This window comes from Phocoena sinus, chromosome 8 (genome assembly GCF_008692025.1).
Source record: "Phocoena sinus isolate mPhoSin1 chromosome 8, mPhoSin1.pri, whole genome shotgun sequence".
NCBI classification, from domain to species: domain Eukaryota; kingdom Metazoa; phylum Chordata; class Mammalia; order Artiodactyla; family Phocoenidae; genus Phocoena; species Phocoena sinus.
The window spans coordinates 55,509,307-55,532,384 of NC_045770.1; the positions used below are offsets into that span (position 1 = coordinate 55,509,307).

The following is a 23,078-nucleotide window of genomic DNA, read 5'->3' on the forward strand; positions in this document are numbered from 1 at the left end:
CTCAGGCTGAGCGCCCCCCATTCCATGGAGGAAAACGGGGGGGGGGGGGCAGGGGAGGCCCCTGCAGGGCAACAGGCCCAGCAAGTGAGGGGTGACAACAAACAGGGCCCAGTCAGCAGGGACAGGACGCGAGGTAAGGCACAGTAACGAGCTCCCCGGGACCTCGTGCCTGCTGCCGGGGACCCAGGGTCTGTCACCACAGCAGCACCAGAAGGCAGAGTGCAATTAGCCCAGAGCAGCCCTGACTCTGCCCAACCTCCCAGGGACCTAAGCTCCTGGTAGATCTGCCCCTGAAGCTTCCAGACAAGCCAGGCTGGGTGCCCCAACACCCTGCAGGAGGAACCTTAGGCCCAGAGACAAACACAGGCCTGCCCATGGTCACAAAGCACCAACAACAAACCTCTTGCCTGCGGGTGTCCGGGGCCCCCTTCTTCCACTTGCTAGGTGGAGAGCTGTCCCAGGGGTCGGGCCCAGGGCGGGGCACACGGTAAGCTGAGGCTCATCTCTACAAATGACTAGACAGCCCGTCTTCACCAGGAGGGGACACAGAGGGCCAGGCCCCGGCCCCACTGCAGGCCCAGGAGGCCTGGGGCTGCTGGCCAGTCGCTGGGGAGGAACTCTGTTCTCAAAACTTTCTTGAGCCCTCTCTGTGCTGGGCCCCTGCTGGGCTCAGCAGGAAGATATAGACCAGCTTTGTCTGTGAGCTCCAGAGGGGAGATCACAGATAAACAGGCAATTATAGGACAGGGTAGGAGGTGTAGGGCCAGCCCCACAGGGTTCCCATGTGCCACCTCCAGCCCTAGACGGAGCCCTGACCGGGGCACCTTGTTCTGGCTCAGAGAAGGGGGGTTGGAGCCTGGAGGCAGGAGGGTGAGGACAGCTCTACACCCGAAGAACAGCGCCAGATCCCGAGCCTCTGTGGGCCATGAGGCTCTCCAAGGCCCTCCCAGCTTGGACGCCCCATGACCACCCATGTCTACGGATCTCGGCAGTGGCCTCTGCCGAGGGGCCTACAGCACAGAGCTTCCCGTATCCCACAGGACCACCGGGGCCAGGCCCCAGGGATGCCCACTTGGGGGTGGCTTTGAGAGGTCACACCCCTGTTCAGAAGACATGACAACAGGACACCTACCACAGTCCCAGCCTCGGCGAAGGGCACAGCTCCCTCTGATGGCTGAGGGACGCCTCAGAGGATGAGAACAAACTCATCTGCCCCTTGCACCCTGCTTGCCCAGGAACACCCAGTATGTTCCATGAATCTTAATGATCACAACACTGGGGTCACTGCAGCGCTGCACTGCACAAGGCCCTTTAAGCACAGTACCTTGTTCCACCCTCACAGCTCCCCGAGAGGGAGCTACTCTGATATCCCACCTTTCTGGATGAGTAACCTGAGGCTAAGTACAAAGCTATGAAACGGCGAGGCTGGGACTCGCACCTGAGCCTGCAAGACTCGGATGCCCGGTGTTCTTAAGCCCTACTGCTAGTCCCTACAGAAAGAGCAGAAAGGGCAGGGATGAGATAGGGGCAATGACTTGTATTTGCTGGCGTGGGAACCCAGGATGCAGTCCCCATCGGTTACTCTTTAGAAACCGCAACTCCAGCCTCCCTGCTTCCCCAAGGAGGGAGCGCTCTCAGTGTTGGACTTACGGGCTGCACCGCCGAATGCTGCCACAAGAGGGCGAAGTGTCAGGACCGGAGCCCATTCTTTCCAACCTAAAACCCTGTGGTTCTGGTCCAGAATATCAGCTGCTTGGAACCATGAATCATGAAACAGGATTGTCTGGATCCCTCCAGCTATTCAGAGTGAGAAGAGTGAGGCCCAGAGAAGGGCAAGAGCTGGCCAAGTCGCACAGCAGATACTAGCAGGGGTCTCCTGAGCCGCAGTTAGTGGTGTCTCCACACTGCACATGCTTTAGGCAGCCTCCACATTTCACAGGTGCATATTCTGCTCAGGGGGCCCCCAACAGTCAAGAGCGGCCGCATCAGAACTGGGAGCTCTGCAGATTCCCAGCACCTGCCCCTGAGCTGGCAGGGGCAGGGAAGGCAATTCTGATGCTCAGTGAGTACTGGGGAGCCCTGGCATCACCCGGCCCCATCCCCGCACAGGCTGTCATAAGGTCTCACCTGCTCACTCAGGCTGCACCTCCCCCATCTGATGGGGAGGGCGCCAGGCTGAGTTAAGTCTCCCCAGCACCCCTGCCTGACCCAGGCCTCACCTTTTGCCACAGTGACTCGCGGGAAGCGAGGGACGAGCAGGCCGCCACAAACCAGCAGTTGCCCACCTGGCCCTGGTGCAGGTCGTGGGAGCTGATGCCATCCACAAAGAGGCGGGGGTCCTCGCATATGTCCTGTGGAGAAGCCGAGAGGAGACCTCACTGTCTGCGTGGAGATTCGCACGCCTCCCCTTGCCTACTGGGGCCCTGGGTCAGCTTCTCCAAATCCAGCTTCCCCCAGGGCTGCCCAGAAAGCCCTTCTCCCCTCCCCTGGCTGAAGAACTCTGCTCTTCTGCCGAAGTTTGGATGATGAGCAAATACTGTGGAAGGACTTCGAGGGCCTGGACCCAGGCCACCACCTTCCTCCTGCCCTCTGTGGTCCTCCCTGACCAGCAAGGGCTCAGTGTCCATCATCCTCCAGCACCAGCAGCCCTGCAGGGCCCATCCCAGCCAGCTCTCAGGGGCCCACAGTCACAAAGTGGGGTGAGGTGCAGGGCAGAAACACATCAGAATTGCACATGACGAGTGCAAAGGGCCAGGGAGAAGCGAGGAGACAACCATCCCAGGACCCATGTGGGCACATCCTCGGGCTGTCTCATCTGACCCTCACTCCACCTGAGCAGTGTAGCATTTTTATTCCATTTTATGGACGAGGAATGAAGGTTCAGAGACAGGCAGTGACTTTCAAGGACACACAGCAAGCAAATGCTGAGCAGAGCTGAGCAGACACCCCCAGAGCTCCCCGAGTGCCCACCCCAGTCCCCTCCTCCTCACCCATCAGCATCTTCACTCCACAGAGCTGAGAGCGAGTGACTGCTCTCCAAGGGGGGCGACAATACGGGCTGGGGGAGGTAAACACTGAGACATGCCTTCCTTCCTGCTGGCACTGTGATCTATCCTCACCACGGTCCTGAGAGGTGAGTATTGTGCTCATTTCACAGATGAGGAAACTGAGGCCCAGAGAGGTTGAACAACATACCCCAGCCACACAGCACTGACCTGCCTCCACTTCAGCTGGTGCTCCTGAACCAGTGCAATCACAACAGAGCTACTGAGGGCCTACCGGAGGCAGCCAGCAGAGGGCAGCAGAGTCAGGAAGTCAGAATTCAAATTCCTGCTCCCCATTTACGGGCTGTGCAACTTTGGTCCAGTGGCTCAACCTCTCTGAGCCTCCATTTCCTCCCCGTGCAAAGGAAGTAGATTATTATGCTTGCAGGGCTGTGTAAGGACTCCACAGAACATGCAGGCAGCGCACCTGGCAGGGGAAAACAGGGCAAAGGGCCATCAGGTCTCACTAAGGTGTTCAGGACTCCTGTTGCCACCTCTGCCTGGGAAAACCAGAGTTTGGGAGGGCCATTGAGCGCTGTAACTCCCCTGAGGGCGTGAGCACTCCAGATGGGATTTCAGGGTGACCCAGGGCCAAGCTGCAAGAGGCTCCCCCAGAGTACAGACTGCGGAACTGCCCCAGGTCATGGAAACCCAGTGAGGCTGGAAACCCAGTGAGTTCTCAGGAAGCAGTGGCTTTGCCTCCCACCCAGCTGCCGTCCTTATCTTATCTCCCAGGCCCAGCTCAGAATTCTGAGCCATAGGGAGCCATGACTTAGCATCTGCCTCCCTGGAGTCCGGAAGAGCAGGCAGGACAAGGGTGGAGGGGGGCTTCGTACCTGGAGGACCCCAGCCACATCCCCCCCATGGGAAAAGAGACAGCTACCGCCTGGCATCAGAGGAAGTGACTTCCGAGGCACCCCTCCCCCTTGTGGGCCCTGCACAGAGACAGGACCACCCATTCCACAGAGGAGTATGCCGAGGCCCAGGATGGGGCAGGGACACCTAGGGTCATGAGGCAAGTGGATGGATGAGACAGAGCCTAGCCCCCGCAATAGAGCTCTCCTTCCCACTAAGCGGCACTGCCAGGGCAGCCTGTGGGCAGGTCCAGCCACCCCAGCCTGTCCCAGACACTTCTCTGGCCCCTGGGAGAGACTGAGCTCAGGGCTCCGGAGTCCCTGGTTCCAGGCTCGGCACTGCCCTGACTCCCTGTGATAGAGCAGAGACCTGGGGCAAATCTGCCAGCCTGGGAGGGAGCGGAGAGGAGATGGTGGTCTGGGTGTGTTCCCGCTGCCAGGAGAGGCGCGGGTTTGCCAGCTCAAGATAGAGAAACGACTTGAGGTTGGCGGCGGTACCTGGGGTTGGCCCTGGAGTCCAGCGGCCACCTTGGGACACCCTGAATGGAACAATCAGACACAGCTTGCAATGACTGGGCACCTGCTGTGTGCCCAGCTGTGCAGAACAACCCTGTGAGACACGTACGGTTAGCATCCCCGTTTTATAGATGAGGAAACCAAGGCACAGAGAGGGTAAGTCATTTGCACAGGGCCACAGAGGAAGAGGTGAACTGAGATTCCAACTCAGACAGTCAGCTCCAGAGCCTCCAGCTGGGCCAGGACTTATGAGTGACAAAGCTACCATCCCTTCTCCATCCTCTGCACCTGTCCTTAGCCCAGCTTGGGGGACTTGCTATATGGCAATGAGACCAAGGGGTCAGGGGCAGCGCAGACCCTCACCTTTGTCACCATAGAGCCCCGGCTTCTCAAGACGAGTGTTTGTCGTTCCACCTTCCCTGGGCCATTGGCTAAGCACAGAGGGCAGAGCCAGTCAGAAAATTCCCAGCCCACAGGCAGAGCCCTTGAGGAGGAGAAGCCTGAGTGTAACCCTCCATGTGAGCACAGCTGTGACAGCAGGAACCCAGGGAGAGATCAGAGGAGGCTGCCTGGAGGCGGTGACGCCAGCAGAACAGGCATGGAGAGGGCTGATGGGCAGGGAGGCTCCAGAGGGGAATGGAGACTCCAAACTGCCCCCCAAGATGGGATCCAGCCACAGCCTCGAGACCGATGCCACCTGTGACGCCATCCTCCCCGGGGCCCCCAGCCAGCTGTGCTCCCTCCCAACGCTGCCCTCCCTGAAGTTCACCTTTGGGTCTCCCTCGCCAGCCTGAGAGCTGCAGGGCAGGGCCCAGGTCTGGCTCTGCCCACCTCCAGTGTCAGGAACAGGACTTGGCAGGTTCTGCTGCGGGCAGGAACCCTGGGAGGAAGGGACAGCAGAGTGACCTGCAGGACAGGGCTGGGGTGACCACTCCTCCGGTCAACGTACGTCTCTGTGGGGCACAGCCTCCTGCTCCTGCGGTCACCTCTCACCTCTCGGCCCCTTCCAGCCTGCCAGGCCAGCTGCACCGGACATAGGTCACAGCCCATAACCATCTCCTCACTGAACCAGAACTTCAGGTTTCCAGGCCCGGTGCAGAAACAGGAAGGCAGCTAGTCAACGGATCCAGGGCACCTTCAGCCCCTCCGCTCTCCCCCCTTCTCCTCATCCATCCACCTTCACCCCAGTCACCTCCCTCCTGGAAGCTAAGATCACAGCTGGAATCGATTAGAATGGGGAAACTGAGGCCCAGGAAGGAAGCAGGACCTCTGCCTGGGACCGAAAACAGGGCAGTGTTCTCAGGGGTTACAGCCTGTGCCCCAACCCCTCTGCAACAGACTTGCCCCCCCCCCGCCCCATCCTCCCATCCTTCAAGGCCACCGCAGCACATGCCAGGGAGGGGATCATTCCTGGGCAGGGCAGGGCAGAGGCCCAGGTGGCTGGACTTGACGCGAACTGCCTGCTTCACGGCATAAAGGGGCCTAACGCTCAGCACAGCCAAGGAGCGGGGCCTTCTCCAGGTGCTGGTGTGAGCATGAGCCCCAGATGGGGCTGGGGACCACCAGGCCACCTCGCGAGAATTCTGGGAGGTTCCAAAACTGACGTCTGTTTGTGGGAATCCCTATTTGTTCCCTTCTTGGTTCCAGCAAAGGACCTGCAGGCTTATCATCCCCAGAGATGGGACAAGGCACAGTGCAGCAAGGGGGGACATGGGGTGGAGTGGTACGCGGGGATGAGAAGCGGCGGTACTAAGGCCCTGGGCCTGACAGAGGAGGAAGCCTCCCATCCACCCATCCCCTTGGGATTCCCCCGGAGTCACAGGCCTCCTCCAGTCTCTTAACTCCTCTTATCTCCCTGGCCAGGCCCCTAAGGGAGGCCAGCAGATGTTTACTGAATGGGAAAAACAAAAACAAAGAAACACTGGACCTGGGAGGAGGGCGTGGGCCGAGGCAGGTGCCCTGGGTGGGACTGAAGTGGACCAGAGAGTCCAAGAGATGGGACTTCCGGGCAGGGCTGGCTCTGGGTCCCCAACACCAGGCCGGCAGGAGCAGGTGGTGAGAGCAGGGAGGTTGTCATCTGCCCCCTGTGTGTGGAACAGCACAGATATACCTCAAATCACTTCAACCTCCAGAAACCAGGAGCAGCGAGAACTATTCTCCCCACTCACAGATGAGGTAACTGAGGCCCGGGGAGGGGAAGTGACTTGTTCAAGGTCACACCTCCTGCAAGGTAGGGCCAAGGCCATCCGGCTCAAAAGCCAGCCTCCTCATTCCATTTTGGGAGAAAGAAGAGGGAGGCTGGCAGGCAGGGAGGCTGGCCGAGGAGATCCCCCCAAGAGCAGAGAGGCCACAACTAATGTCAAGAGAAGGAGCTAGGGGAGGGGTGGGAGTGAAGACGGGCTTCCCCTGGGCCTTTGAGAAAGTTGGCTTTTTGCTCCATTTGTAAACAGTAAGGTCACACACAGGACCCAGGAAATGGGACTCCATAGAAACACGGCTGCCTCAGGCCATGCTCCACCTCAAGGGAGTTAATGGTCACCCCACTGGGCTGGCCCCACCCCACCAGCCTGAGGCAAGTGAGCCTGACTTCCTGCTCCACCAACCCTACATCCCGCACGCTGTGGAGCAGGGCCTGCCCGCCATCCCACCCTGCCACCACCTACAGCCCCACGTACAAAGGGCCGTCCATCACACACACCCCAGTCCACACCGTCTCACTCCGTCATCCCACACCACTCAGAAGTGCCTGGACCTGAACCGCCTCCCAACCCAGAACTGACCCCCACCGCCGCCCCTGGGCCCCGCTCAGTCGTCTCCGTCTCAACGCCAACCACCACAAGCTGCCTGTCACTGGCCTCCACATCCAAGGCAGGGGCAGCTCCGCTCCCCCTCTTTATGTGTCTAGGGACAACTAGGCACCAAGCCCAGTGAGAAAGGCAGCGAAGGTGCAGTGTGCCGTGGCAGGACTCCTGAACTGGCAGGCAAAGGGCCCAGAGAGGGCAGGTGACTCCAGCAGGGTCACACAGCAGGGGGATGCTGAGCCCAGCCAGCTTGGCATTTCCTCCTCTCACTGCAGCAAGCCCAACCATCCCCAGCCATGCCTCACCAGCCTCCTTCCAGAGCCACAGGATCTAGAATGTCTGAGTGATGGCCAGAGGGCAGCAGAGGGCCAGGAGGGGAGCAGCGAGGGGGTGGAGTGAGAGGAGGGCAGAGAGCTCGAGCACCCAAGGCCTCACAAAGGCCTATTGAGGCCGGCCTCCTTCCCCACCCACCAAACACAGGAGAGGGAGGAAGCCATGGGGGTTGGGGGTTCACCAAGGGGCAGGAGTCTCAGGCCAGGCCGGGAGGAGGCTGGGAGTTCGGAGAACCAAGGCAGCGCAGCTCATGGGGCTGAGGTCCCCAGGGGGCACCAAGGACCCTCTATCTGGGACCGGGGAGGCGGGCCAGGGCGGGCAGGAGCCCGGGGAGGAAGGGACAGCCCAGTGGCCTGCAGGACCAGTGCAGGCCGCTCTGCTGCGCCCCGCTGGGCGATCGGGGCACGTGCTTGTCCCTCCCGGACTCGGTTTCCCTACCTCTTAAGCACCCCAGTCCAAGAACATCGGATTCTGTGCATTGGAAGGGACTTGAGAGCCTGGCCTGTGAGAGGAACGTGAAAACTGAATTTCACTTTCCCAAAATGTCCAGCGGGGCTGGAAGGCACTTTGTAACGTGCAAATCTTCCCCCGTCACACGCTGCTGACAGCCTGGCCTAAGATCCCTGCTGCCTTGGAGCACAGCTGCCCTGGCCCAGCCCTGCCGACCCCAGGGCCCCCGGGGCTTCCTCTCCCCTGACTTCACCCCACACACCCCACGCTCCTGCCACGTCCCAAGAAAGGCTGAGGTCTCAAGCTCGTGTCTTTCTCACACCCCACGCTCTCACCCCTCAACTCTGAGATGCCGCCTCTGAGTACTGGAGGGGGAGCCTCCCCCGCCCCAGGCACCTCGGTCCAGCACCGTCTCCTGCACTGAAGTCCCTCCGGTGTGACCAACTCTCAGTGTCACCAGCACAGCCGTGGAGACTGGGGAGGGGGCCTGGGGCACTGGCCTTCAGCAGCCTCTCCGTCACCCAGGCCCCCGGGACACCCACTCTCACACTCAGGAATCAGGGTTAAAGAGAATGAGATCATGCCATGAGGCCAGAAGCTTCTGTTCAACACGTTCCAGCCACAGCGACCAAGGCTGGGACAGAGGGAGCCGCCAGACAGATGCTCCGTAATTCACAGATCCCAGCAATAACGGTGACAGCTGGCTTATGGGTGCCAGGCTTGGTGCCAGGCGTTCATGCATCGTCTCTTTTAATGCCCACAGCTCTATGCGGTACTATTATTTTTTACTATTACTATTATTACTGATTATCCATCGTAATAAATACCTTCCACTTACAGCAAATGACTATTTCAAACTCACTATGCAATAATCAGCAAAGTAAATTCCTTCTACTTGAACGTCACTCTACGTTGTACTAAAAAAAAGAGGCACATCCATGTCACCTCATTTGTATCCGAAAAACGACCCTGGCAGGAGGGTTGGCAGAACAGAGGGCCCCACTTTCCTCATAAGGAAGCTGAGGCCCAGAGAGGTCCTGGCTGGGCAGTGGTGGCCACGGAACTGGGGGCCGCTCTCCTGGCTCCCCGTCCAGATGAAATCCCACAGCAGGCGGGCCCAGCATCAGCCGCTCCACTTTCTCGGTTGCCTGGGGCCTCAGAGCGACCCCTGCCAGTCACCCACTGTCCCCCGCAGACTGGGTGGGTCTGGGCTTGCCCACCTTGGCACCAGTTCGGACCAGACACTGACCTTGGGGCGCTTCCACCTAACGCCGGGCCCTGGGGTGCCCGTATAAAACAGTGAGTCGTCGGTGGCGGGGAAGGTCGGGTCCTCAAAGAGCACCTTCCTGCGTAGACAGGCCCGTTTCAGGGCCGAGTAGTTCTGGTCCTCATAGGGCTTCACACAGGAGAACATGGTGACCGCTGACCCGGGAGGGGAGGCCGAGACAAGGCAGCCGAGGGCAGCTCCTGGGGCACCTGGGAGGACAGAAAATCAGAAGAGCATCACTTCCTGAGGACTGCAGGCCCCGAGGGATATGCTGAGTGAGGTGGTCCCCGCGTGCTCCCTCCCCACAGGTCTGGGAAGTGGGCACCCTCATCCCCATTGCACAGGCCAGGAACTGAGGCTCAGCGAGGGGGAGAGACCTGCCCAAGGTCACACAGCTGGTACGCACAGAGCAGGGAGAGGAACCGACTAACTCCACAGCCTGAATTTCCTCATTTCTGATGCTTAGAGGTTACGCCAGGCCCGTGGGCCGACAGGGCACAACCACGATGGCGCTCAGGGCTGCCTGGCCACACCCACGACCTCCCTTCCTTTGTTCCACCGGCCTTCCTAGAGCTCCCGGACAGAATCAGACCAGTGGTGACCCAGCAGCTCCCTGGCTGGTGTCACACCCACAGGAAGGCGGCAGCACTGTCTCCAAGTTTCCCTCTTCCGGAGCCTCACGCCTTAGCCTAGAGCCGCAAGATCATCTCTGTCCTGTGTGGAGAACCCTTGGCCCTGGAGGCCCCTCCAGCCTTCAGTCACATCCCCGCTCACCGCCTCCTTCCAGCACTCTGCCTTCTCCACCACACTTCGGAATAAATGCCTCCAGTTCTGTAGGGAGCGCTCTCCTCTAGCTGGTGACCTAACCTCCCCCGAGGACTCCCAGCCCCACCCTGTGACCTTCCAGTCTCCGAAGCCAGACTCTCCCACACGGCCTCCCAGACCTTGCAGCGTCTCACACTCCTGGACGGTCGGTCTCCTCTTCCTGGGCCTCGGGGGCATCTAGCGCTGGTCTGGACCCAACTCCCCCTCTGACCTCCCCTCCCCCTCAGGGGTCCCCTGGCTGATGGATGACCCCCACATCCCTCTGTTCAGCCTGGACCCGTCTTCTAGGCTTCCAACTGGCCCATCTCCTGCGAGGCCCAAACTCCACAGCAGAGTCTGGACTTGAATCCACACGCAGCCCTGGCACACGAAGGTGCCGCGCCTATCAGCGCCCCGCAGTCCAGCACCCTGAACCTCGTAGCCGTGTGCTGACCAAATGCAAGAGACCCAGACGGGACCAACTCGGGAAAGGGCTCTGGGAGGGGAGGGGAGGAGAGGGAGCCGCAGCCAGGTGCCCTGACAGAGGCTGGGACAGCCAGGCACCTGACTGACAGCCCCATCTATGGCCCTGTATCTCACACTCCATCTGGGCTGCAGGCTCCAGCTGGGATCTCCACACCCCCGGGCCTACTTATCATTGGGCCTGCTCAGGGCAACACTGCAATCCCGAACCCCCAAGACACAGGCCCCAACTTCGCAGCCTAGCTGAGGGAAACTGAGGCAAGGTAGGCCAGCTTCTAGGGCAAACATGAGTTTGTGAGCAAACTGATATGGGTGTCAGTCCCAGCTGTACTCCTCACCTGCTGTGTGGCCCTGAACAAGTCACTCAACCTCTCTGATTCCCTATTTTCTCATCTCCAAGATGGGAACAACGTTGCTTCAGTAACTGGAAGATGCCAGTAAAATTAACCAGAGGCTGCGGAGACTGCTTAGCAGGCCAGAGGGAAGAGGAAGCACAGAAGTAGAAAAGCCCCTCTCATTCCCAAGAGAGAACCTCTGTGTCTCTGGCACCTGCCGTGTGCAAACCACCTGGCTAGAGGCTGGCGTTTAGGATTTGCTGGGTAGGCCTTTCACTGTTGCCATTTTTCAGAAAAGAGAACTGAGGCTCAGGGAGGGGAGGCAACTTGTCCGAGTTCCATGGCAGAGTCTGGACTTGAACACACATCCTCTGACTTTGAAGCCTCCATCTTGGCCTGGTGACTCCAAAGCGTGGGCAGGGCTCACCCCACACACACCCTGGCTGAGCCAGCCCCACAGGAAAGGAAAGATGAGGGGATTCAATGGAGGGGAGAAACAGGAAAGGAAGGAGGTGAGAATGGAGGGGTGAGGGTGGAACACGGACGGACAGAAGGGAGAGCGGGGCTGATGGTCCCCGCCTGCCGAGGGTCTGAGGGCTGGCCTGTCCCCTGCTCTGGACCCACAGCCACTTCAACTTCTGCCCATACGTCATACAGGGCCCACCTGTCCCACTGCTGTGTGACCTCAGGCCAACCCCCTTAACCTCTCTGGCCATCCCTCTACCCGGGAAGGCCAATAACCCTGCCGCTTCCCACCCACCCTCCCAGCGTTGGGGGCCTGAGGGAAAGAGAAGGGGGAGGCTGGAGAGGCAGCCCCTGGGCTCCTGCACACAGCCAGCAGGAGCGCCATGAGCCTCACAGTTTCCTGAAAGGCCTGTTTAGGAAGCAATTTAAGCTGCAAGAATTAGATCAAAGAAGCTGAAAGCAGGAGCCCAGAAATCAGCTCTAGCAATTCCAGTGTTCAGAGCCCAGAACCCAGGGAGGAGCAGCAAGCTGGCCGAGGTCACAGAGCCAGGCCGGTGGAGAAAGAGGGCTCTGGCCACCGTCCAGGCTGCGCAGCGGCCAGCGCTGCTGGGAAGGTTTGCTCCTAGGACAGAAGGGAGGAGCGAACAGAGAGGGGGAAGCTCGGCTCGGCCCAGGTCCAGAACCGGGACCAGGCCTGGCTGGCTGAGGGTCTGACCCAGTTCAGCCATCTCTCCAGCCTCACCCCTGGCCGCCAGGCTGACCCTGGCCTACTTATGCCAGGCTCTCTGGCCCTGGCCTTTGCACAGGCTGCACCTCATGCCGACTGTCCTCCTGCACCCTCCATCTGCCCCAAAGTCGCCTCCCACTCCATCCACTGAGTCAACACGCCCAAGGGGTCAGAGTCACCAGCCTCTGAGCTCTGCTCTCTCCCTCTAGTTCCAGGCATAACCACTGATAGATACAGATAAACCAGCAACCAGGAAAGCCAGCTTCTAAACCCTGGTCTCTTCCCCCTGGGTCTGAGCTTGGGGCTGGGGCACGTCCTGTCTTCAGGACACTGAAGTTTGAGCCAGGCACTACCAGGACAGCCTGAGCCTCCCAGCTGCCCCCCAGCCTGCCCTCTTCCCTCTGCCCCTGCCAATCTCGCTCCCCCCGCCATTCTCCACCCTGGGCCTAGGTTCCAGTGCTACAAGCTCCTTGTGGTCCACTCAGGGCCTCTGCACACACTGTTCCATCCACACACGCACACCTGGAGAATTCTGGTCACCTTTCAAGACTCAGCCCAAGTACCTCCCACCTGTGCGACATTGTTCCTCCCCTTACCTCCACAGTCCTGGAACCCCTGTGACAGCGCCCGTTACATTGTACCCCATCTGCATATGACTCGTCTGTCTCCCCAGCCTACACCCCTCCAGGACAGAGCCCATGTCCTGCTCCTCTCTGTATCCCTAGTGTCCAACATTGGGGAGCGGGGGTGGATTCAGTGAATTTGGGTTGAATGAGCCAACACAGATGATACATGAGGAATTCCTTCACTGATGGGAAAAACAGGTTCAAAGAGTGCCCAGGACTCCCAAGGGGGATCAGCTTTCCATGTCAGAGCTGCACCAGCTCTCAGGTCTCCTGAAGGCCAGGGCTCGCTCCTTCCCACTAGATCAGGCCTCTCTCTTTCTCTCTCTCTCCCCTCCTCCCCTCCTGTTCCTGATGCTGTCCGTGGAAGACTCAGCTAAAGCCCTGGAGCTCTCTGCTGTGGCCTAGCCCTTCTCTAGCTCCTGACGGAGACTTGGCTTTAGTTTCGCAATGTCCCCCTAAGCTGTGAGACCTGGACAGGCCATGTCACCTCTCTGGTCTGCATGGTCCTTGTGTGGAAGGAAGAGATAATGTGCCAGGGCCTCTGGGAGGATCAAATGAGACACGGCCGCATGGACTAGCACTTGGCATACTTCAACGCACTGTGTCCCTGGGGGATGTCAGCACGGATGTCTGGGTCACATCTACTATGTGCCTCCCCTGCCAGGAGGGTTACAACAATTCAGGGTTCCTGTCCCCAAGGAACTTCATGGTCTACTGCAGCCAACAGACACTAGGCAGCATGGAATATGAGTCATTCCAGCAAGAGGGACACAAAGAAGCCTTCACAAAGGCCTGGACCCAGAATTCAGCTGTGCTTTAGGAGAGAAAGGCCACTCCAGGCAGAGGGAACAGCTCAAGCAAAGGCTCAGAGGCAGGAAAGCACAAGTTGATTCAGACCCAGCCTGGCACAGTGGGATTCCACAGACTGAGCATGGGGGCACTGACCCGGGTCAGAACAAGGGCAGGGGAGCACCCACCAGGGAGCTCAGGGAACCCAGTCTTCCAGCAGGTCAGTCAGACCTGAGTTTGAATCCCAGCTGCGCGACTTAGCGCTGTGTGTCCTTGGGCAATTTACTAACCCCTCTGAACTGCTATCAGCCCTTCCTGGTCCCAGCCTCTAAGGTGGCATCTGCCCCGGGGCCTGCCCCATAGGAGCTCTATCTATCCTCACCTTGCAAACAGTGTGTACCTCCTTCTGGGAGGGTGTGCCCTGATCTGCTGTCCCTGGACCTGCTGGAGGTGGCAGGGACAGGCCAGGGGTGCGTGGGCAGAGTAAGGGCTCATCTTGCAGCAGGCCACAAGGAGCCAGCTACAGCGGGGGCAGATAGCACTGAGCCTTCCGGGACAGTTCAGCCACCGCAGCCAGGGGGAAACAGGAGACAGTTTCAGTCCCATTTTTTAGATGAGAACATAAAAGGAACATGTACAAAACCTGCAGCCCATGAGCTGGACCTCAAGCCTCCAGCTTCCTCATCACACCAGGGCTTCCCAAAGCAGGCCCCACGTTAGTACTGTGATCATTTTAGGGGTCGCTCTAAATTGCTTTACGTGGCAGTAAATAAGTCAGTAAGAAAGTTATTCCCCATCCACTTCTCTCTCAAGGAGAACTCAGTTCGGTCCAGCAAGTGTCGAAACCCTCCCGGCCCTTGCCCACCTACTTCACAAAGGAAGAGGCAGCCCCAGGCTCACAGCAACAGCACCACAGCACCTGGCTGCAACGGAATGGATTTTTCTGTTGTTTTCATTCAGTTTTAAGATGCTTCCAGTTACCTTGTACTTAGAGAGTGATACTGACTTTCCATTTAGAGTAAATGCACAGCTTCCTTTCAAAAATATCATGGAAGAAGGAAGGTGATTTCAAGAAATCTGTTAAGTTCCCAGTGGTGCAGGCGGGAACCGCAGCATTACATCACACCTGGAGGGCAGGGTGCTGCCCAGGAAGAAGCCAAGACTGCGTTCCAGAACTGTGTGGCAGGGGAAAGTCACCTCACCTCTCTGAGCCTTGGGGCTTCCTCTAAGGGGTGGGATAACAGAGTCAGCACTCAGGGGGCCATGAACAGCCAAGCCCATCTGAAAAAGAGCAGCTGGAGGACTCACACTCACAGGTGACAAGACCTTTCACAAGGCTCTAGTGATTGACACTGTGGGGCTGGCACAGGGTAGACAAACAGACTAGAAAGCCCTCCATGACAAGGACACCTGATTTTGACAAAAGGTGACATCACAGTGCATTAGGGAAAGGATGGCCTTTTCAATGCATGGCGCTCAGTTGACTAGCTATCCGCGTGGGAAAAGCTTCATCTTGACCCCGAACGCACACCACGCTCAAAAGCAATTCCACATAGACTGCAAATCTAACCGAAAGGTAAAACAGTGAAGCTTTTTGAAGAAAATATTAGAAAAAGAGCATATCCAAATGGCCAATAGATGGAAGGAAAGTGCTGGACTTCACTAATCATCAAGGAAATGCAAATTAAAAGCACAATGAGATACCACTACGCCCTGACCGGAATGGCTGCAGGGGAAAACACCACACACACACACACACACACACACACTCACTCTCTCTCTCTCTCCCCCCCAAGTCCAGCTCTTCCACGTTGGCGGTGGGAGTGTCAACTGATACAACCACTTTGCAAAAACATCTGACCACATCAATTAAAGCTGGACAAATGCATACTCTCTCATTCAGTAATTCTACTCCTAAGTAGATACTGAACAGAAACACGTGCACATGTTCACCAAAAAAACAAGTACAAGAATGTTTATGTCGTAGTATTTGTTATAGATAAAAATTAGAAACGACCCAAAATGTCCATCACCAGAAGAAAGGATGAATATGGTGTTTAATGGAATATTATACAGTAATGAAAATGGACAAATTATTGCTGCATGCAATTCATGGGTGGCTCTCACGAGCACAATAGTAAACAAGAGAACAAAATACTTCGATTCCACTGATGGCAGATATAAGCCATCTATGGTGAGTTGAAGGCAGGATGGTGGCCGCCTTTGGGGGTAGTGACTGGAAGGGGTAGGAGGGGGGTTTCTGGGGTTCCAGTAACACTGCTCCTTGATCTGGGTGGTGGCCGCATGGATAGGGTCACAGAGCTATGTATCTATGACTTAAGCATTGTTCTGTAGGTCAGTTGTGCTTTAATAAAATCTTAAACAGAAAAAGCCTGTGCAGGGGCCCTGGGAAGAAGGCCTAGCTGAATCTAGTGACCCCGATCCCACCAGTTTTGGGGACATTACATACCCGTAGGGTTCTGCCTGGCACCCAGGGTGCGAAGACTGAGGGGGTGTAGAGCAGGGAAGAAGCCCGGGCTGGGTCACAGCACTAGTCGGGGCTCGGCCTTTTTCATGCACGGGCTGTGACTTCCTTCGAGCCACCTCCTCTGTCTCTCAGGACACCTGTGGCTTTGACCTTTGAGGTGCTCAAGTCCAAGGTCGGGGTGGCAGCCCCACACCCCACTGGGCACACACCTCCAAAGCTTCCTCTCTGAGGAGGGGGTACCAACCAGCCAGGCCCCATCCTCAGGAGATGTTCTCGGCCCTGAGGGCAGGCAGGGCGCTCAGGGAAAGGAACTGAGCTGAGGCAGAATGGCGGTGTGGGTGCGGGAGGAGACCACAGGCAAGGCTGCCCAGGATCCCAGCCAGAGGTCCCGGAAGGCCAGGCGCGGGGATCGGGCTTCATCCTGAGGTGATAGAGAGCGGGAAGGGTGCTGAGCAGGGCAGGGACTTGAGATCCACCTGGCTGCCACATGGAGAATGCACTGGAAAAGGACATGACCAGGGCAGAAAAACCGGAAGGCAGGCCAGAGAGCCTGTGTGCCCACGTGTGAACGCAGAGCTGGGTGGGAGGCAGACCCAACTCTACCTGGGGACCAGCCAGTTGTGGGAGTGAAAGGAGACTGCAGGAGGCCTGCTGCGGGTCCCTCCTCTGTGCCGCAGTTCCCACACCCCACAGTGGGTGTCCATGGCGCAGCATGGCCCGGCAGAGTGGCTGTCATCCAGGGCCGGCCGAAGGAGCCAAGGATGCCCGACAGACAAAGCTCCCTGACCCCAGCCCCACTCCCTCAACCTCCCACCACATCCCACTCCAGGCAACAGAGCCCCTCCCCTATGCCACACGACCAGGGACGGGCTGAACAGCTACAGCTTGTAATTCAGGGAACAGTCAATTCCAACGCGCTCGTCTTCTCTGGCACCCCTCTGGGCTGGTCCTGAGCTGACAGGAGGCGGTCAGATCCTCACGGCAGTCCCAGGGAGGAGAGGCACAGGGTGACAGGCACAGACCAAGAACTAAGCCAGACACACTGTGGTCAGTGGTCCCAGAAGCAATGCATGTTGCAGGTGGGGCTATAGGGGCAGGAAGAATGCTGGTGTCTCTCCAAGATGGAACTGGACAGAGCAGGGCTGGAAGGCTAGGCGGGAACCTGCAGGGGAGCACGCAGGCACGATGCACTGCAGGTGGAGGGAAGGCCAGGGTGCAGAGCTTTGAGTGGGGAAAGCTGGCAGGACCGGCTTTGCAAGACTGGGATGCCGGCTTTAGGAAGTGGGCTCTCACTGAGGGCAGGGGGCAGCCAGGGAGGGGTGGAGGGGTGAGACCGAGCGTCAGGTGCTGAAGTAGTAACGCGGGCCAGGCAGAGCCTCAGCCAGAGCCAGGGCAGGGAAGGCCAGAGGCCAGGGAGGGGGCCTGGAGCCTCAGAGTTCGGGTTTTATCAATGAGTTCCTTCCCTTTGATTGTAGAGCCACTCCCACTCCTCTCTTGCCCCACGAGCCACCGTTTCATTAACATGCTCAACACATCTCTCTCTGTCGACTGTGGTCGTGTTGTGGCCTCCCAGGACCCCGTCTCCCCCATGCACCATGTGCTGAGGAACGGATGGCAGGGTGGCGGGGGAGAAGGGGCGAGAAGCGTGAGCTGCGCCGGGGCCATGGGGGCTCCGGCAGCAGAACCAGGGGGCCAGGCCCAGTGAGTCACTCTGGCCAAGGCCGAGCAGGCGTCACCGGGACTGGGAAATCCTGTCTTTCTTCTCCCCTGCCCTCCCCTTATGGTTTCTATCTGTGTCCAATCCAGTCTCCACCCAGCTGCAGTGATCTTTCTAATACTAAACCCGACCAAGCGCTCTGTGCTAAGAGACAAGTGGGTCTGGAGGGCAGGGCCAGGCATGTTTGGGGCTCAGGGTCCCTCGCTGGTCCTGGGGGACAGCGGTCCTGGGGTGCTGATGTCCCCCGGCCGGCCGTGTATATGAGGGGAAAGCTAGCCTCGGGGCTGGCTCGCTGTGTGGCCCTGGCTGAGTCCCCAGGCCTCTGCCCCTCAGCGGTTCCCACTGGGACCTGGGTGTTGTGAGGAGGGGGCCGGGGAGCCTCAGTAAGCAGGTGAGATCCAGCTGGATCTGCCGGGCATCAGCAGGGACAGGAAGAAGCTGGGAACCTTCGTGGGCAGCAGGCTGGCCAAGGCTCGGCATCGGGCAGGGTGAGCAGCTGGCTTGGGCACTGAAAGTCACTGGGCCTGGGAAACCCAGCCCAGCAGCATATCTGGTGAGAAAGTGCAGAGGGAGGGGCAGGTGCCACTGAGCGCTGCAGCAGCAGCGGCTCTTCCTTACCCTACTGGGGCAGGGTTGACACCTGCAGCTCACAGGCGCTGCTCACTCCCCACAGGGGAAACAACCTACAAAAATGAGACTTGATCAGGTCACTGAAGCTGCCTCAGCTCCACTGGGCTGTGTGACCTCAGGCAAGACCCTGCCCTCTCTGGCCTGCAGGCTCTCACCATTGAAAGGTGGAGAGGGGGACACTTCTTGCTCTTTTCCAATCAGCTATGTTTGTCACCAGGACAGCCTCTTTTTCTGCTTCCTGCATAGGTAGTCTGTGCCTCTCGCACCACCTGCCTCCAAGAATCAAGGTTGGAAACCTGGTGGGATGGTGCCCATTTCTCAGACTGGGAAACTGAGGCTCAATTCCTAGGTCAAACTCCTGCACACCCTCAGAAATGAGCTGTACTGTTCTCATTGCACAGATGAGGCCCAGGGGGCACAGAGAGGGAAGAGGTGCATTCAGGACAGTCAGGAGCCTGTCTCATGTCAGAGCTCTGCTCTGCCTGGCCCACCACTCCCTCCCTCAAGCAAAGGCAGTGACCCACTCATCAGCTCCAGGGAGTCCCACTCAGCTGCATGCCCCCATTCAACCTTCCCACACCTGCTCTGTGCCTGGTCAAGGGGGCAGCGAAAAGTCGGACCGGGCTCAGCCCGGGAGGTCAGCCTGGTGGAGGAGAGACAGCAACCCCAGCACCAGCCAGAGAGATCTGCTCTAAGAGGGCAGTGATGCGTTCAGACGGGGCAGGAAAGGCTCGAGGAGGAGGCGGCATCTAAGCAGGAGCTCATAGGGTGGGCTGTGATTTTTAAGAGACAGAAGTGGAAGGTTCAGAGGAAGACGGAACCTCCTGGGAGGAGGAAACCATTTAGGCAAGGCGGGAGGACAGGGTGCAGGGGAGAGGAAGAAAGGGCTAGCACGGCAACGCTGCCACAGCCAGGTTATGGGGACCCTGAAAGCCAGGCTAAGGACTCGGGAGCGTGCCAGGGTGTGAGCTGGGCTCCTGGAGGATTCACAAGAAGTCTGGATGGAAAGGAGGCCAGGACGCAGGCAGGGAGACCAGGCTGTAGAAATGGACCTGCAAAGCATGGCCTTGGCCATGGAGATCCAATGGAGACCCACACTGGGGCAGGGTCCACAGCACACAGCCAGGCGCTGTCTGGGAGTTTGGCTGGGGGTCCTTCCTTGGAGGCACCAGGAGGCTCACGACCTCCCAGGATGACAACCACGTCTCTGGGCAAGTGGCGTGTTGGCGGCACTTCCGGGCTCCAGGCGCTGCTCTGCCCCATGTCATATTCCTGCCCGAAGCAGCCTTGAACAGCAATGCCTCCTCCTCCCCATGCCCAGAGGAGAAATCAGAGCCTCGGAATGTCCCGTCCACATCCTTATCTTCAGATGGGGAGAATGAGGCCAGAAAGGGACAAGAACAGTTACCTCTTTGTGCCCCAGAGTCCTCATCTATGAAATGCAGGTCTCCCGCTCTGCTGGCTCAACATGCCCTCACCCCTGGCTCCCCTCACACATCTCTGCTCTAGGCAGGACTTAGCCCCAACTGTCCTTGGTATACCCATCTGCAAAACGGGGCTCCCGGCCTGGCCTTCACAGGGTGACGGTGGGGATCAAGTGACCCTGCACAGCACTGGGGCTAGTGAATGAATGTCTGAGATGCACTCTACTCTGGAAGGCTTAACCTACTCTTACGTTAAGGACCCCAGGATGGGGTCTGGTCTCTGGGTCAACCCGTGGGGACACGCCAGCACGCTCCCCTCTTCCAAACATCCCTGAGCTCTGCCTACTGTGGCCTCAGGCTGGGCTCGGGGCCAGAGATGCAGCAGCCCAGGCTCTGCCGGCAAAGGCTCCTAGGCTGAGGCGGAAGCAGACACTGAGGATGACCCCCTCGGGGAATCAGCTGTGGGCACCCAGGAGGGGGATCTCTGAGAATGGCGCCTGCAATGACACTGCATTTGGCTCCTGTGGTAGGCTGAATAACTGCCCCCGAAAATGTCAACATCCCAATCCCTGGAACCTGAGAATGTTACCTTATACGGCAAAAAAGACTTTGCAGATGTAATTAAGGATCTTGAGATGGAAAGATTATCCTGGATTATCCGGGTGGGCCCTAGATGTAATCACAGGTGTCCTTAAGAGGGGGACAGAGGGAGATTTGACTCCAAAAGAGGAAAAGGCAATGAGGTTACGGAAGTAGAGAGAATGGGGTGATGAGGTCATGAGGAATGCGGACAGCCACGAGGAACAGAGGCTCCCCTGGAGCCTCCAGAAGCAGCCAGCCTGACACCTTAATTTTAGCTCATAAGACTCTTTTCAGACTCTTGACCTCCAAAACAGTAAGAGAATAAATTTGTGTTGTTTTAAGCCACTAAATGTGTGTTCATGTATTACAGCAGCGAAAGGACATGAATACCATTAGTATCATTCCTGTGGGTAAGTATGTAGTCTCACACCTCTCTCCTGCTCAAGGAAGTGAGTGAGCGAGGATGAACTGCTCCAATGGAAAACCAAGCCACCCCAAACTTCAGTGTCTTAGTTACTATATTATTAGTAACACACCAGTTGAGTCCTACCACCTCACCCTGACTAGCAGAAGTTACCCAGCAGTGGGCAATGGGGCAGGGGCTGGCTGGGCAGGGGCAGGCAGATCAGGCTAGCAGGCTCTCTGCCTTTTGTCCCCCAGGCTGCAAGATCCTGAGGCCATCCTGGGCGTACCCTGAAAGTGCTGGCCAGCTGGGTACCAATGAATGGGCTTGGTCTAGTCCGGCCACCAGTCCCCTGTCTCACAGCCGACCACATGCACCACTGTGGCAGAAAACCACAGTCCACGCCCACAAGCCACCAAAGCCTCAGCCAGTGGCACCCTCATACCCCTAGTCCTGGGAAAGCCGAGACCCCTAGAAACACATCCCTGAACAATTAGAACAGGGAGCAATAGCTCGGGCCATTACAGGCCAGCAAATGTTCACATTTCGCAACTTCCTACGTCCAAGCCTGAAGGCTGGCTTCCTAAAAAAACCTGGATTAGAACCCCAAAGGGACTTGGCCCATTTTGCCATTAGTGAACAGGGAAAGGCAAGGCCTGAGGCCAAAGTGAAGTCAGCAGCTCGGCCTGAACTAAAGTGAGGCAATCCCAGGGCATCACCATCAACCCAGGGAGGAGGAGAAGCTGCAGAGTCTGGGGCCCTCAAGGCGAGGCCCGGGAGGACCACTGCCAGCCAAGGAATGTTTTGAGCAGAAAGGGTGAGGCATGAAGGGGCAGAAGAGGTCTCCGGAGGGGCTAGAGGGGTGGAGGGGAGGGGGTTCTAAAGGCACTCAAAACACTTGAGGACCCTGGGGCAGAGAAAGTCAGGCGTGAGGTGAGAAGACCAGCAGCAGACAGACTTCTCACCTGCCAGGCCCCAGATAGTGAGCCCCGCCACAGGAGGGCTGAGAAGGCCACAGTTCTTAACCACTGAAGCCAAGAGGGGCTTCCACTTCAACGGGAGACCCTGTTTCCTTTCACCCTTCTCCTCCCAAAGTCGGCCCCTCCTTCCTCTGGGTTGTCCCTCCCCCAGGGAAGAAGGGATTAAGTGGTGCTGACTGTTAGGTACTGTTAGTTATAATGACTACCGGACACCACGTACTTCGTAAAGCACTTTTAGTGATGTGATTTAACTTCATCATCAACCCCTAAATCCCTATGATTAGGCAGCATTTACCCCCATTTTGCATATGAGGAAACTGAGACTCACAGGGGAAGTTCCCTGCCTCAAGGTCACGTGCAGAGCCAGTCTCAGCGAGGAGGAGGCGTGACACAATGACAGGCCCTGCAGGTAGGACAGGTCATGGAGACAGGCTTCCCTGTGGCCACTGGGGGCTCCGGGAGGGCCACCTGTTCAGGGATCAGGGCTTCAGGGCTGTCCTGAGAGCCCACAGGGAAGGCAGGGGCAGAAGCAGCCAGAGACAGCACTGGCCTGGGAGCAGTGGCCTGGATGTCATCCCCAAAAGCCCACAGGCCTCTCACACTTCATCGACTTCCCCCAAACCTGCTCCACCCCCAGTGGTGGCTCCATCTCAGATAGGGCTCCCCTACCCACCCTTCCCCATGCTGCACCACCCCCTCCTGTGCCGGCTCTGGGAAGCCCTATCAGATGCCCTCCTCAGGTGCCAAGCCTAGCCCTGGGTGCGGAGCTGGGGAGGGGAGAGGCGAGGGGAAAGAGGAAGGGGCCTCTCCCTGCTTGGGCCTCCCTAGCAACTCACCCACCACAGAGCCAAAGATGACACTTCTGGGATGCACATCTGATGATTTAATGCCCCTCCTCATGGGCTATCATTCAGTTACATGTTTCCAGGCCTCTACCCATCTATTCCTTGGGCCTACAGTGCCCTGCCCTTTCTTTTCTGCTTGGTGAACTTTTCATCCTTCAGCACCCAGCACCAATATATCCTTTGCAGTGAAACCTTCCCCAGCTCCTGGGCAGGGACTGGCACCCAGCACTGGGTGCAACTCTGGGCAGGGGCTTCTCGGTTTGACCCATCTGCCTCGTCAGTCAGAAGAGAGGTTCCTCAGGGCAATGACCGCACCTAAGCACATCGACGTTCAGGCTCCCAGCTCTGGCCTGAAGCAGCAACAGCTGGGCCCAGCTTGCCCCACCCTCAGCCTGGGAAAGCAGCCAGGCCTCCCCACCCCCACCCCAGGACTCTGGGGACTGCAACAAAGGCTAGGCCCAAAGACCCTGGGTGGGAGGCTTTCAATCCTTGCAGCAGAATGCATTAGTTTCTTC

The 23,078-nt window shown here is 58.2% G+C and overlaps 1 protein-coding gene across 3 annotated transcripts in view; it reads right to left on the minus strand.

Annotated features, from left to right (window-relative positions):
• Positions 1–23,078, minus strand: part of CAPN5 (calpain 5) — a 56,154-nt gene that overhangs the window by 27,279 nt on the left and 5,797 nt on the right. For all 3 annotated transcript variants that reach the window (XR_004351115.1, XR_004351114.1, XM_032640406.1), the window contains exons 2-3: positions 9,248–9,474; positions 2,220–2,351 (exon numbers count right to left, since the gene is read on the minus strand). Coding sequence is in view for 1 of the 3 variants with exons in the window: in XM_032640406.1 (XP_032496297.1) it covers positions 2,220–2,351; positions 9,248–9,412 (297 nt within the window). In the remaining 2 variants the exon portion in view is untranslated. The remainder of the gene's footprint in view (positions 1–2,219; positions 2,352–9,247; positions 9,475–23,078) is intronic.